The sequence below is a fragment of the Canis lupus genome, chromosome 1 (genome assembly GCF_048164855.1).
Source record: "Canis lupus baileyi chromosome 1, mCanLup2.hap1, whole genome shotgun sequence".
NCBI lineage: Eukaryota > Metazoa > Chordata > Mammalia > Carnivora > Canidae > Canis > Canis lupus.
This window is the reverse complement of record NC_132838.1, coordinates 45,961,523-45,976,708: the sequence shown is the minus strand read 5'-3', so window position 1 is coordinate 45,976,708 and position 15,186 is coordinate 45,961,523. Positions and strand designations below refer to the sequence as shown.

Below are 15,186 nucleotides of genomic sequence, written 5' to 3'. Positions count from 1 at the left end.
GGGCAAATCACCTTACCTCTATGAGAGTCATGTCCCAATTTTCTAAAGCTAGGAGCTATGTCAGATTATCTCACAGTTCTTTTAATATAGCTCCAATAGGAAGTGGTTGGGTTTTCCATTGAGATTTCAGCGAAAATTTCATTCAATTTCACTCTTATCATATCTGCAGGTACTTGGTTTTCCATTAGCTTTATTGTAAACTCACCACTCTGAGAAATAAAAAATGTTGATTCACTTGTGATCAAGGCAGCAATTTGCAAAAAACACGGTCAGGAAAGCTAAATTCTCCCACATAGCAGAGAGAGTTCAATCTTTGCTTTGTTGTTTCCTGTTATAATAAACAGAATTCAGATTTGAGTCTTTGACCTTAGATATAACCATCCTAGGTGAGTCAAATGACCTCTCAACATTGATTGTACCGCTTAAAAAGCAGGCTCTGGACACAGACTTGTGGATTCAAATCCTGATTCCACTACTTATTAGCTCTGCAGCCTAGGACACAGCGCTGAACCTCTCTAAGCCTTTATCTTTTGTAACAATTAATGAGATAACAGTTGTAAAGCACTCAGCTGTGAAGCTGGTACTTTGGGAACCATTGGGCAAATGTTAGCTATTACAAGTATTATCATGTTTATTTCCTTTCCTTTTCATCCTTACCTTTCCAAGTACTGCAAGAAGAGACTGCAATACTTGGAGCAGCAAGGGGCAGTAAGAAAATCTGGGGGAAAAAAAAAAAGAAAGAAAATCTGGGGAAGGCAAACAAGGAGTGGCAACTAACATTCAATGCAAAGGCAGATGACTACAAAAAGTAGCCACTATGCATGTCCAGAAACTTAGATTGGGTCTGGGTTCCATTATTTTCTAGTTTTGTGAGCATCAATTAATTTGTATCACTTAAGTTTTTGTTTCCTCCGCTTTCACTAGAGACTAGTTATATTTATATCATAAGACTGTTGGTGAAATGCTCAAAAACAAATACTCGACATATTTGAAAACACTTCCTGAACTCTAAACAGGGCAGCTTTTCTCACTGGATACATTTAAAGGGGGCAGAAGAGTTGGATTCTACCTCCGGCCCTTCTCACCACAAACTGCGCTCCTCCTTAACCGCTCTGGCCGGGATCATCTGCTAGATCCTTGCGGTAGCAAGGCCACCACTGATCACCAGCTGACCCATGCCTTGCACACCAGGCGACTCCTCTTTTAGTTCTTGCAACCTTAAGGTAGATATGTCCATTTAACAGATGAAAGACTAAGGCTGAAAGAAGTTAGAAACCTGCCATCAGCACCTACAATGCCAGTTCTTTTTTTTTTTTTTTTTTAAGATTTATTTATTCGTGAGAGACACAGAAAGAGAGGCAGAGACACAGGCAGAGGGAGAAGCAGGCCCCCTGCAGAGGGCCCGATGCGGTGGGGGTGGGGGGTGGGGGGGACTCGATCCCAGGCCCCCAGGATCAAGACCTGAGCCCAAGGCAGATACTTAACCACGGAGCCACCCAGGCACCCCTACAATGCCGATGTTTTGAAAACATCTACCATAAGAGAAAACTGTTAGCAACCGATAGTTTTGCCTCTAATCATTGGCTTTCCCGCAATTATCCACGGAGGGGAACGCGGCAAGTCCAACCGCCAGAAGCCCCAGGGGGCGTTCCTAGGCGCCAAGCTCCTGAGACCCACCCCTCCGAGACCCGGTGGGAACGTGAGGTCCCCGCCTCCAGGCCGCCCTGGCCCCGCCCACCAGGAGCGGCCCCGCCCACCAGGAGCGGCCCCGCCCCCGGGCTCCGCTCCGTCACCGGAGGAACACAGCGTAAGCCCAGCCCGCGTCGCGCTTAGCGAGAAACGGCGCATGCGCTCTGGATGCGTCCGGATTTCCTGTCTGCCCTCCCAGCTTCCGGCGAGGTACATCCGACCAATAGAGCGGGCTCGGGGGCGGGCCTTAATGCTCGCGGCTCCCGCCATCCTCCCTGGAGGATTTAAGGGCAGCGCGGAAAGTCCGCGGTGCAAAGTGGACGGTTCCGCGGGGCTGGATGGCTGCGTCCGGGACGCTGAGTACTTTCCGACTCCCGCCGTTGCCCACGATTCGAGAGATCATTAAGTTGTTCAGGCTGCACGCCGCGAAGCAACTGTCCCAGAATTTTCTCCTGGACTTGAGGCTGACAGGTGGCTGTCTTCTCAGGGCTGCCCGGCTGTCTCCCCCTCATCCCCGGGCACGTGGGTCAGGGAGCTGGCCTGGACCTGCGGGCGGGTTTCTGGGGTCAGGCGATGGGCAGGGGGCCGTAGGTCAGGGCCTTCTACCGCTTTGTGGGTGGTTGGCCTGCAGGAGGGCGTGCTCGCGGGTGTTCGCCGTGGGCTAGTGCAGGCTGTGCAGACGCCGAGCAGACGCTAGGGGAGGCCGGGGTCGCGTGTCCTGAGGCGCATGTGGAAGTTGGAATCACGGTGTGCCAACCCACGGCCTGGGGCTGCACGTGCGACTTTGACCTCTCTTGCAGTTTAAAGCTGTCAGAATTTGTATTAGTGCAGGGAGTTTTTCAGTAACGTGTCGCAAGAGTGTCGCTCGTGGGATGACGTTATTTATTTTTTTTTATTTTATTTTTTTTTTGGATGACGTTATTTAAAGGGTTACCTGTTGAATGCAAAACTCTTGAGGGTGCAGATACTCGGTAAATGCGTCTCAGACAGCCTGCGGCGTGCTGGTGCTGGAGACGCAGCTGGGGGGTGAACCAGGCAAAGTCTGTCCTCAAGGAGCTTGCACTTTTAGTAAGCTCACATTCCCACCCCTTATTTTAAGTCCCTTTTTATGCGGTAAAATTTTATGTGCCATAAAGTGAGCCAGTCTGGAGTGCAGAGTTTGATATACATTCGTTTAACCGCCACCCCCACTCCCCCGCCCCATATCTTGGTGATAGTTTCTTCTGAAAGGTGAGGTTGCAAGAATAACATGTATTAGCAATAGGTCCACTGCTGGAGAATTTACCGTATTGGGGAATTTGGTACTTAGTTCCATTTTGGCCCCTCTTGAGAACCTGGAAAGATCAGCAAATCATACCCCAAAAGTTGATTTTTTCAGTTAAGTGACGTATGAAATAAGATATTTTATTTCTTGGATGTGGAGTCTTCGTGCTACCAGTAGAAATAGGACTTAGGGTAAAATACCTTGACTAAACTTCAGTTTCTCTTCTGTTAATTGGAGGAGGGCCCCTACTTCGAGAGCTTTAAAGAGTTATCCACCTCTAAAATTCTTTAGTTCTAGCAGTAACTAGAACTGGCCTTGTCTGCCAGTCACTAGTCCCATTCTATAGGTAAATAAAGCGCCTTTCCTTTTTTTTTTTTTTTTATAAAGTTCCATTCTTAAGACGGAAGATACAGGTCTTTATATTTTTGATGTTAAAAAAAATCCTTTGTGTACAGTATCTTGTGTGAGCCTTTAGTCATCCTTAGGAGTAAATTCTGGAATCTAGATACTATTCCTTCTCTGGGAACCAACGTGAAGGAAGATTAAAGTACTTGTCTGGGGTAAGAAGCTCAGATGGGAGCAGATATTTAGCGAATTGACAGTGCCTCTTTGATACTGTATTGGAATGTGCCTGAAGAGTTTGAGGGCAGAGCCCCTGACCTCTACTATGGTGGCACCTCATTTAAAAAAAAAAATGAGGATTTAAATCCATAATACCTGTGCTTACTGTATCAACTCTGTTGCCTCTGAAAGGCATTGGTGTGTAGTGGAGGAAGGATCGCTTTAGAATTTACCCCTGAGCTGGAGTCCCTTCTCTTCCCTTTTCTTTCTAGATGACTTTGTACACATGAAACAACAGACAAGGAAATTGAAAAGTTCAGAGAAGTTAAATTGGGATAGTAGTTCTTAATGCATTAGAAGGGTTGGAAGGATTGTGAGATGCAAGGGAGCAAGCATGTAAAGCATCTAAAACAAATTGTTGGTGAGCATATATTAATTCCCTCCCAGCACTAGTTAAAAGCTATTTGGGGGCGCCTGGGTGGCTCAGTCCATTAAGTGTACCACTCTTGATTTCCATTCAGGTCATGATCTTGAGGTGGTGAAATTGAGCCCAGTGTGGGGCTCTGTGCTCAGTGGGAGTCTGCTTGAGACTCTCTCTCCCGCTCCCTCTGCCCTTCCCCCACCCCCACTCACAGGTGCTCTTGTGCCTGACCTCTCCCACCTCCCCTGCCTTTCTTTAGAATAAGTAAATCTTAAAAAAAAAAAAAAAAAAAAAAGAGAGAGACAAAACTATTTTTGCATTTCGGCCTACAAAAAGTGGTGCCATACCGTCTCAGTGAATACTGCAAAGAAATGCTGATAATGTTTTCAGTGGCTAAATTTCCACTATCCCAGGAGACCCAGTTACTTGGAATTTAGTATCTCAGTCAGTAAGACCAGCCTGTTATATGTTTTATCAGAAGGGATAATTGGTTGCAATGAATCCTCAATAATCTTTTTCATGATTTCTTAATATCTGCTAACTTAAAGAGGTTGATCAATTGAAAACATTGACTTTTCCATATCAATTTGCATATTTGTAAAGCTTAAAACACTTCCACTGAGAAGTTTAACTTCCTAAAAATGACCAAGAATCTAAATTTCTGCTAGTCCTATGATCTAGGAACTTGTTGCTGTGACCAATTAGTTGTTTATAGGTGAAAATGAGACAGCTAGCTTTGGGATTTAAAACTACCAGCATTGGAAATTACGAACGTGAAACTAGTCTTATTCAAATATTCAATATTTGGCACTGTAGAGAGATGGTATATGCTTACCCAGTTGGTCTTAGGAATTGATAGGTTTGGCAGAAGAACAGATGCAAAAATACAGCATTAACTATATTTAAATTAGGAAATTTGTCACAATCTTATTTTTAAGAGACTGATAATACAATTCAATCATATAGTAGAATATTGAATGGCCTAAACCATATTGGTTTAGGTTAAGAGGTAAGTAATTGGATAAATACGGTATAAAAGACTAGTTGAGTAATGGTTGATAAGAATTTGTGGAGACTGTTGTTAAATTTTGTACGTTGAAATTTATCAAGGTAATTAAAACATTCTTTTTTCTAGATAAAATTGTAAGAAAAGCTGGCAATCTGACAAACGCTTATGTTTATGAAGTGGGCCCTGGGCCAGGAGGAATCACAAGATCAATTCTCAATGCTAATGTTGCTGAACTTTTGGTGGTTGAAAAGGATAGTCGATTTATTCCTGGGCTACAGGTAAGATACTTAAAATTGTCTTTTTTAGGAGGCAAAAACCCAATTTAAATCTTCAGGCCATGATTCTTAAACCTCAGAATTTCCGAGGACTATTTATATAGTTTGCTCTTCAAACTGCAGATCTCCAGGCCCCATTCCAGAGATCCTGATTCCATAGCCTGGAAAGATCTAGGAATTGTATTTTTAGCAAGCATCCCAGCATGGTCTGTTGACCATTACTTAAATAAACCTGCTTTATGCATTAATGCTAGACAAACTAGTTGTTTTGTGTGATCTCTTTTTAAAATCTAATAGCTGTGCATGTTCTGGCCCACTCCTTCAAAAATAAGTAAAATAAATAATGCCAATGACTTAGTTATTGGCATGGCTTCTGAGAACTTCATTTCGATTCAGAAAAGCATTTCTACAAGCAAAAGTTGGAGAAAACATATGCTTTTTTAAAGAGAGATTAATTGTTAAGCTTCAGCATTTGTTAAGAATTTTTTAAGTGAAGAAATGTTGTACCACTGTACATGTAGATTTAAGATGAGGTTTGAATGAAGTGGTACATGCATCTTAAAACAGTATGTGCCATAATTATATGAAAAATATTTGAAGGAACTGGGCATGTTTGAGGCTGAGAAGGGGAGCCTTGAGTAGTGAGGAGATTCATAGCTGCCTATGAAAAGGTAGCAGTGAAGAGGACAGCTTATTTTGATTTCTAGTAAAGAACTAATACAAGTAGATGGAAATTGAGGGAAGCAAATGTGGATTTAAAATAAGGAGGGACTTATATATTTTCAATGGTGGCAAACAGTGAAACCCATTATATCAGGGATTTTGTAAAGGGAATTCTTCACAGGGGGGCACTTACTGGCTAAAGGGCCTTTGTTTGATTCTTCTATAATTCTGAAACTCTACAAGAGCCCTTAGCCTTTGGCTTAGATGAGTAGCAATTTATTAAGGGAGTTCAATAGAATAATAAAGTTATCCGCATTATTACTTTCATACAAGAAACAAATTGGTTTAAAATTGGTACAATCTAATGCTTGTATGTGCAATAATTGAAAAATGTTTCATTTCTACCAGAACAATTTGAGGAAATTTGTTTGAAAGTCTGGGCTTTGTATACATGCAACTGATTTTTTTTTTTTTAAATCTAGTGATTTATTTCTCATTGGACTACATTTTGTTTTATGCTGTAAAAATTATATAATATTTAGTGTTATCTAATTTTACCACTCAATTGACAGAATTAGTTTCAGTTTTATAACTTTATTTTGGGACTCTCATATGGTACCTATTTCTTGACATGAAATTTAATAGTGAGTTTAGCTTTGAACTACTTTGTTCATTAAAGAACTGTCTCTCAATTAGAGGTGAAAATGGGAATATTTTATTTTTGGTGAGATCATGAGATGATGAAAAGAAGCTGAATAACACTGTGTAATTCCATTTAGCTTTTTTTCATCTAGCCCTTTCTGGACATGGGAAATACTCATCTGACTTCTTGCCCTTGAAGAGACTTCCTAACCCTCGATCTTAGCATCTGTTATGTATAATTCTTTCTCATGAGTCAAGGAGGTGAAACAAATTTCTGTTCATCCCCACCTAATTTACATATTATCCCTTCTGATCTCAACTAAGGATCTTTGAAGACAGACTGCTTAGAAGGCAGCTACACACTTCTCTTTTCAGCTGCCCTACCAAGTCCCTGCACTCCTGACCCCTGTCTCATTAGATTGATCCTCTGATGGACAACAAATAAGAACATACTGTATCTGCCCCCTCTGGAATGTCTGCCAAGAGCATAGAGATTCTTGTGTTTCATTTCCTGCTCTATCTCTACCACATGCAACCATGCCTGGCATATAGCAGGTGTTCAATAACGCCTTACATGGAAAAATAAAAGGTTGACTATATGCGTATGTATCTATCTAGGTAACCAACTAAATGTGTCATTTAACAATGAAAATGAATAATTATATAGCATTGATTATTAAAAAGTTTTGTGCTCATTTTTCTAACTATAAATATTTGTTTCAAGGTAAATTACTCTGCAAAAAAATGTGGATTTGTCTTCCTGTTTCTGTAGAAAAAGCAAAATTCTTAGTGTCTTATATTGCAAGAAAGGAATTTGCCTTAAAAAGAAATATTGGGTACTAAAATATCAAATAGATTTCTTTTTCCTGTAAAGGATGTTTCAATATGTAAAACCACTTTCATTTAGAGGTGCTAAATTAATCATAAAAATAAAGGCAGAAGGAGTGATCTATTTTAAGGATTCCATTTTAGTGGTTTCTAAGCTAATAGAATTACTTTTTAAAGAAATTGTAATAATTTATAAAATGTCTTCTATCTGAAAGTATGTCATTTGTATCTTAATTCTTATAATATCGTCATGAGGCATCTTAGGGGAAAGTACATAGTGCTAACATACAGGTTTTACCATCGGCATGTTGTAAAGTAAAAAAGCATGTCTAATATGTGAAGGCATTATGGGATAGTTTTGTGGTAAAGAACACAGACCTCATCAAATTGCCTGGCTTTGACTTCAGGCTCTACCATTTACTGGTTGTAGGACTTTGGGGAGGTATATTATATCTTTCTGTGCCTCCATTTGCTCATAGGATTGTAATGATTAAATGAATGCCTCATACTTAAGTCAAGGACTCAATATAATTTTCAGTATAGGTAATCAATTAGATTATTATCCCTGTGCCTTAGGCATCTCTGTTAATTAAGGATTGATCAGGAGACTGCTAATCTGGAAACAGGTAAGGAGGACTGCAAAGTTATTCCTTTTGGAGCATTAGAATTTAAATCCCCAGTGCCTTGGAAATGTTGGAGCTTTCTCCCCCACTCCTCACATTAGCATTGGACATCCAGGGTTTCTATGTTGTAGCATTCTCTAGTGACTGCACATTTTTAAGGTTGTTTTGTTGTTGTTACATTTCTATGGCTGGGTAGGTTCTTTGTGCTTTGGAGGAAAGTGAGATTTTTTGATAACTCAGAGAACTTGAGATTTTGGTAAGTGCTTCCCCATTTCTGAGTTAGAGAGAACATCATGAGTAATATGTTCTTGAAGTAAGTAATCTGGGTTTCTCATTTTTTTTCTTTTTGTTTTAAAGATTTTGTATATTAATAACAATCATATTTATAGAGGGTTTACTGTACTAAGTACTTTGTTTTATAGCTTTATTGAGGTATTATTGATGTGCAGTAAATTGCACTTGTTACAAGTGTACAGATTACCGAATTTTGACAAATATATATCATGAAACCATCACCACAAACAAGATAATGACTACCTGTCACCTTCAGGGTTCCTCATTTTTCTTCATAATCCATCCCTTCCTCCTCCCCTTCCCTATCTTCAGACAACCACTGATCTGTTTTGTCACTATAGGATATTTTCCATTTTTTAGAATTTTTTTTAAAGATTTTATTTGTTCATGAGAGACAGAGAGAGGCAGAGACATAGGCAGAGGGAGAAGCAGGCTCCCCGTCGAGAGCCTAAGGTGGGACTCGATCCCAGGACCCTGGGATCACACCCTGAAACACAGGCAGATGCTCAACCACTGAGCAACCCAGGCATCCCCATTTTTTAGAATTTTATGTAAGTATATGCTGTTTTTTGTCTGATGTCGTTTACTGAGCATAAGTATTTTGAGATTCATCCATGTTGGGGTGTTTATCAATAGCTTGATTTTTTTGTTTGTTTTATTGCTGACTAGTATTCCATCGTATGGATATCCCAGATTTATAAATCCTTTCACCAGTTCATGGACTTTGAGTTGTTTTCATTTTTTGGCAATTATGTATACAGCTGTCATTAACATTCACATGCAAGTCTTTGTGTGAATATATACTCTTATTTCACTTGAATAAAGAATTGGAGGTGGAGTGTCTGAGTCTTATGGTAGGTATATGTTAAACTTTTTTGAAACTACCAAACTGTTTTACAAAGTGGCTGGCTGTATCGTTTAACATTCCCTGCCCCCATCCCCAGCTGTGCATGAGAGTTCCTTTGCTTCACATGCTTCTTATACTTGATATGGTTAATCATCTTAATTGTAACCATCCAAATGAGTATGTAGTGGTATATTAATTTTTTTTTTTTATTGTATATACTTATTCATGGGAGACGCAGAGACATAGGCAGAGGGAGAAGCAGATTCCATGTAGGGAGTCTGATACAAGATTTAATCCAAGGACCACAGGATCACGAGACTTGAGCCAGAGGCAGATGCTCAATCACTGAGCCACCCAGGTGCCCCTAAATGTGGTTTTTATTTGCATTTTCCTAATCAGTAATAGTGGATATTTATTTATTTATTTATTTATTTATTTATTTATTTATTTATTTATTTAAAGAGAATGTGGGGCAGGGGGTGCAGAGGAAGAGGGAAGGATGAGATCCTCAAGCAGCCTATTGAGTGCAAAGCCCTTTGTGGGATTTATTTATTTATTTATTTATTTATTTATTTATTTATTTATTTATTTATTTATTTAAAGAGAATGTGGGGCAGGGGGTGCAGAGGAAGAGGGAAGGATGAGATCCTCAAGCAGCCTATTGAGTGCAAAGCCCTTTGTGGGATTTGATCCCAGGACCCTGAGATCATGACTTGAGCCGAAATCAAGTCGGCTGCTTAACCCACTGAGCAGCCCAGGTACCCCTAGACATATTGTTCATGTGTTTTGTTTTGTTTTGTTGCCATCTCTGTATCTTCCGAGGGGGAATTCTGCAAATATTTTGAGCATTGTTTGTTTTGTCTTCATATTACTGTATTATAAGAGATCTTTATATAGTTTAGATACAAGTATTTTGTCAGATATATGTTTTATAGTGCTTTCTTTTCAGATATGACTTACCTTTTTTTCTTTGACATTTAACAGTGTCCTTCAAAGAGTAAAGCTTGTTTCAATGAAGTACAGTTTATCAGTTTTGTTTTCCTTTTGAGTTTGATGCTTTTTGCATCTTATGTTAAAAAACAATTGTCAAAATGAGAACTAAAAATTTCTATGTTTTCTTCTAGATGTTTTATAGTTTCAAGTTTTGCACATAGGTTTATGATACATTTTGAGTTACCTTTTGTGTGTAGTGTGAGGTAAGGGTACAGGTTCTTTTTTTTTTTTTTTGTAATTTTTTTCTTTCTTTTTTTTTTTTTTTTTTTTTTGCACCACTTGATTAAAAAAATTTATCTTTTCCTCATTGAATTGCCTTGGTCCTATTGTCAAAAACCAGCTGGTCTTATATACAGTGGTCTGTTTCTGGTCTGTTTCTGGCTTCTGCTGAGGTCCAGAAATATCAGTATCTTTTCTATTGATATATAGGTCTGTTTTTTGCCCTGAGACCAACCTATACTGATTACTGTAGCTTTATAGTAAGACTTGAGAGCAGGTAATATAAGTCTTCCCACCTTGCCTTTCTTTTCCAAAATTGTTTTGGCTATTCTGTAAGTCCTTTTGCATTTCCATATAGTTGTAAAATTAGATCATCAATTTCCTTTTTTTTTTTTTTTAAAGCCGAGGGGATTTTGATTGGGATTGGACTAAAACTATAGATCATTGTGAGAACTGGCATCTTAATGGTATAAGTTCCTGATCTGTAAACATGGTATGTCTCCCTGTTTATTTAGATTTTCTTTAATTTCTCTCAACAGTGTTTTGTAGTTCTAAGTATATAAGTCTTGCATATCTTTTGTCAAATTTACTCCGTGTATGTCCTATTTTTTGGTACCCTGGTCGTTGGTATTAGTTTTTAATTTCTATTTCCATTTTTATGTTGCTGCTATGTAGAAATACTGTTTTTCTTGACATGGACTTTGTATCCTGCAACCTTGCTGCACTCACTTATTAGTGGCTGTTTTGTAGATTTCTTAGCATTTTCTGCACGTATTATCATTTCATCTGCAGTGCACACTGTTTTACCTCCTCCATTTCAATCAGTTTTGCCTCTGTTTCTTGTCTTGGCTATAATCTCCAATATAATGTTGAACAGAAATAGGAGTAGACATCCTTGCCTGTCCCTGATCTCAGGGGGAAAGCATTCAGACATTCCATTGAGTATGGTATTAGTTGTAGGTTTTTCAAACTGAGGAAGATCCCTCTGTTCTAGTTTGCTGAGAGGTTGTGGTGCTTTGTTTGGTTTTTGTTTTTGTTGTTTTTTAGTTTTTTTTTTTTTTTTTTTTTAAATAATGGGTGTTGAGTTTGCAAAAATACTTTTTCTGAGTTTATTGAGATAATCATGACTTTTTTTTTTTTTTAGTTTGTTAATATTGTAAATTATATTGATTTTCTTTTTTTCTTCTAACGGTAAACCAACCATCCGTACAATCTTTGGTGATATCCTCTTTCTCATTCATGATATTGGTAATTTGTGTCTTTTTTTCCTATCTGTCTGGCTGCATATTGGTGAACTTTATTGATCTTCTCAAAAAACAACAGCAAAAAAGCTTTTGAGTTCATTGATCTGTCTTGTGTTCTGTTTTCTATGTCACTGATTTCTGCTCTGAAATCTTAATTATGTTATATCTTCAATTTCCTTGAGGTTTAATTTGTTCTTTGTATAGGTTTTTAAGGTGGAAGCTGAGGTTGTTTCTTTAAGACCTTTCTTATTTTCTCCTAGATGTTTATTGGTGCTATAAATTTCCTTCTCAGTATTACCTGAGCAAAATCCCACAAATTTTGATAGGTTGTGTTTTCATTTTAATTCATTCAAAATACTAACTTAAGAAAAAAAATTTTCTTTTGAGATCTTAGACGGAAAGAAAGACTTACAAAAGAAGTTCAGAATTCCCATAGAAAGCTTCAACTCCAATTTCCCTTTTAATTTCTTACTTGACTTGTTGGGGTACTTAGACATGTATCATTTGGCTTGTAAATTTTGGGGTTTTTCAGATATCTTTCTGTTATTTTTCATTTAATTCCATTGTGATCAGAGAACATACTTTGCATGACTTGAATACTTTTAAATTAATTTGTAATTGTTTTCTGGTGTAACATGATTTGTCCTGGTAAATCATGTTTCCTTATGCATTTGGAAAGAATATACATTCTGGTGAAAAAGATATACGTTCTTCTGTTGGATGTTACAGAAATTTCAGTAGGTCAAGTTGGGCTTACCCAAGTCTTCTATATCCTTGGTGATTTCCTACTTGTTCTATTATTTATTAAGCGAAGGGTATATTGAAATTTCCAGTTCTAATTGCAGGCTTGTCTATCCCTTCTTGCAGTTCTTTCAGTTTTTCTTTCATCTATTTTGAAGTAATGTTATTAGATGCATAATCATTTAGGATTGTTATGTCTTCATGATGAATTGGTTCCTCTATCATGAAATGATCATCATGATCTCTGGTGATGTTCTTTCCTCTAAAATCTACCTTGATAATATAGCCATTCCAACTTTCCTTTGATTATGTTAGAGTGATGCACTTTTTCATCCTTTTTATTTGTGGCTCTATATTTAAAGTGGATTTCTTATAGGCAGCATATAGCTAAGTCTTGCTTTTTTTCTCACCAATCTGATCATCTCTGTTTTCTGTATTAGTTTCCTATTGTTGCTGTAAGAAATTACCACAAATGCAGTAGGTTAAAATGATACCAGTTTATTCTCTTACAGTTCTGGGAATAAGAAGTCTAAAATGAAGGTCAGTAGGGCTCTATTCCTTTTCTGGAGGCTTCAGGGGAGAATCATTTCTTTGCCTTTTTCAGCTTCTGGAGGCCACCTGCATTTACTAGCTCCTGGACTTCTTGCTTCTAAATCTACTATTGACTTCAATCTTTCTGCCTCATTCTTATGAAGGCCCTTGTGATTGATTGCATGGGTCCACCCAGATAATTTAGGATAATCTCCTCATCTTGTGATCTTTAATCACATCTGCAGAGTCCTTTTTACCATGTAAGATAATATAGCCATGGGGATTAGGATATGGAGATCTTTGTGGGGCAGGAATTCAGCCTGCTACAATTTACATCTATAACTTTCAATATTTTGGTAATTTATTGAAGGTATGTGGTTATACCTCTTTAATGTATCCCAATTAATCTTCAAGTAATAAAGTAGCACTTCATGTGTAGCATACAAATCTTGTAATAGTGTATTTGTATTTCTTCTTGCAGGCCTTTATACTATTATTATAAGCTTTACTTCTCCATATGTTGTAAAGTTCATAATACAATGTTGTTTTGTTTTAAAAGTCAATTCTATATTAAAGAGATTTTAATACAGTTGAATTTTGAACAATGTGGGTGTTAAGGGTGCTGACCTCCGAACAGTTAAAAATATGCGTGTAACTTTGGACTCCCCAGAAACTTAACTACTAAACCCTACTGTTAACTAGAAGCCTTACCAATAACCAGTCAATTAATGCATACTTTGTATGTTTTGTGCCGTATTCTTATTGTAAAGTAAGCTAGAGAAAAGAAAATGTTATGAAGAAAATCATAAGAAAAAGAAATATATTTATAGTACTATAAGAAATCTGCATGTAAGTCAACCAACCAGTGCTGTTCAAACCCTGTTGTTAAAGGGTCAAGTATAATAAGAAAAATTGTTACATATTTACCCATATGGTTACTTCCCCCCCCCCCCCCCCGCCCCTTTGATATTAAGTATACTCCAAGCCCAGTGTGGAGACCCAACACAGAGCTTGAACTCAGGTCCCTGAGCTGAGATCAAGAGCTGGATGCTCAACCGAGCTATCCAGGTGCCCCATTTTGATTCTCTTCATCCATATTTCCATTTACTATTATTTTCTTTCTACCTGAAAGACTTTCTTTAGCATTTTTTATAACTGTGGATCAGTTGATGACAGAACTTCAGTGCTTGTATGTCTGAAAAAGTGTTTTACTTTGCCTTTGTTTTTGAAAAACATACTAGCAGGTTTTTTTTCTTTTAGTAGTCAAAAGATTTTGCTCTGCCATCTTCTCATTTGCATTGTTTCTGACAAGAAATCTGTTGTCATTCTTGTCTTTGTTTCTCTGCCTTTTTTCTCTGACTTCTTTTAAGATTTACTATCAGTGTTTTTGAGCAATTTCATCATGGTGCACCTTTGTGTCCTTTTCTTTGTATTTCTTTTGTGTGGGACTCCTTGAGTTTCTTAGAAATGCAGGTTTTCCTGAATTTCCTGCTGTCCAGTGTCTGAAAACTGTTGTTTCATCTATTTTGTCCATTTTTTTAAATCTCTTTAAGCCAGCTGGTCTTATATATTTCGTTTTAGCCAGAGTAAGAAGCTCTGGGATTCTTTTTAATTATTATGTGCTTGTTTTATGGAATTTTGGAGACAGTCATGATTGTTGTTAGTTTCACCTCTGAGTTTTATAATAGGTAAACAGTGATTATTTCTACTTGACAGGCAGGTTGGAAAGCTCACAGGATTGAGAATCAAATTGGCTGGTGTCAGATCTCAGAAATGGTACATACTAGCTTTGTGATCTTGAGCTTGTTGTTGGGCCAGTTTTAGCTCCAGCTTTCTCATCTGCAGCATGGGAATAATAGCAATCATTTGTGATCCTTGCAGGGATAGATGGAAATTTTTGTAAAGAGATTGGCATATAAATAGCCTAGCATATTGCCAATAACCAGTAAATGGTTGCTATTATAATGATACCCCTTCCCTGTCATCTTACAAAGGGATATATAAAGTAATTTAGTCATCCTGGCGAAAGGAACTGTTTTTCAACAGAGATAATAAAATTTTCAAATTCTTCCATCTCTAGCAAATTTTACAAAAGGAAAGATCGCCTGGCTTTCTGTTGTAACATGATTACGTTCTTCACACATGTAACTTACTTGATACGGCTACAGCCATAGTTAATCAAAACTCAACAGGTAAATAAAGGTGGCCCACAGCCAAAGTGATTTCCTAGTCCACTACAAATTACAAGTACAGAGATCAATGCTAGAAGCAGACTCACTGACAACAGCAAGAAGTAACAGTTATTACTGTGGCAGAAAAACTATAAAAAGCAAACATAAAAA

General features: G+C 37.9%; 1 protein-coding gene across 1 annotated transcript in view; it reads left to right on the top strand.

Moving 5' to 3' along the window:
* Nucleotides 1-1,910: 1,910 nt before the first annotated feature.
* The window catches only part of TFB1M (transcription factor B1, mitochondrial), a 70,372-nt gene continuing 57,096 nt past the window's right edge, over nucleotides 1,911-15,186 (top strand). Inside the window, exons 1-2 of the mRNA XM_072828611.1 lie at nucleotides 1,911-2,160; nucleotides 5,071-5,222. Of these exons, the coding sequence (XP_072684712.1) occupies nucleotides 2,028-2,160; nucleotides 5,071-5,222 (285 nt within the window). The 5' untranslated portion in view covers nucleotides 1,911-2,027. The remainder of the gene's footprint in view (nucleotides 2,161-5,070; nucleotides 5,223-15,186) is intronic.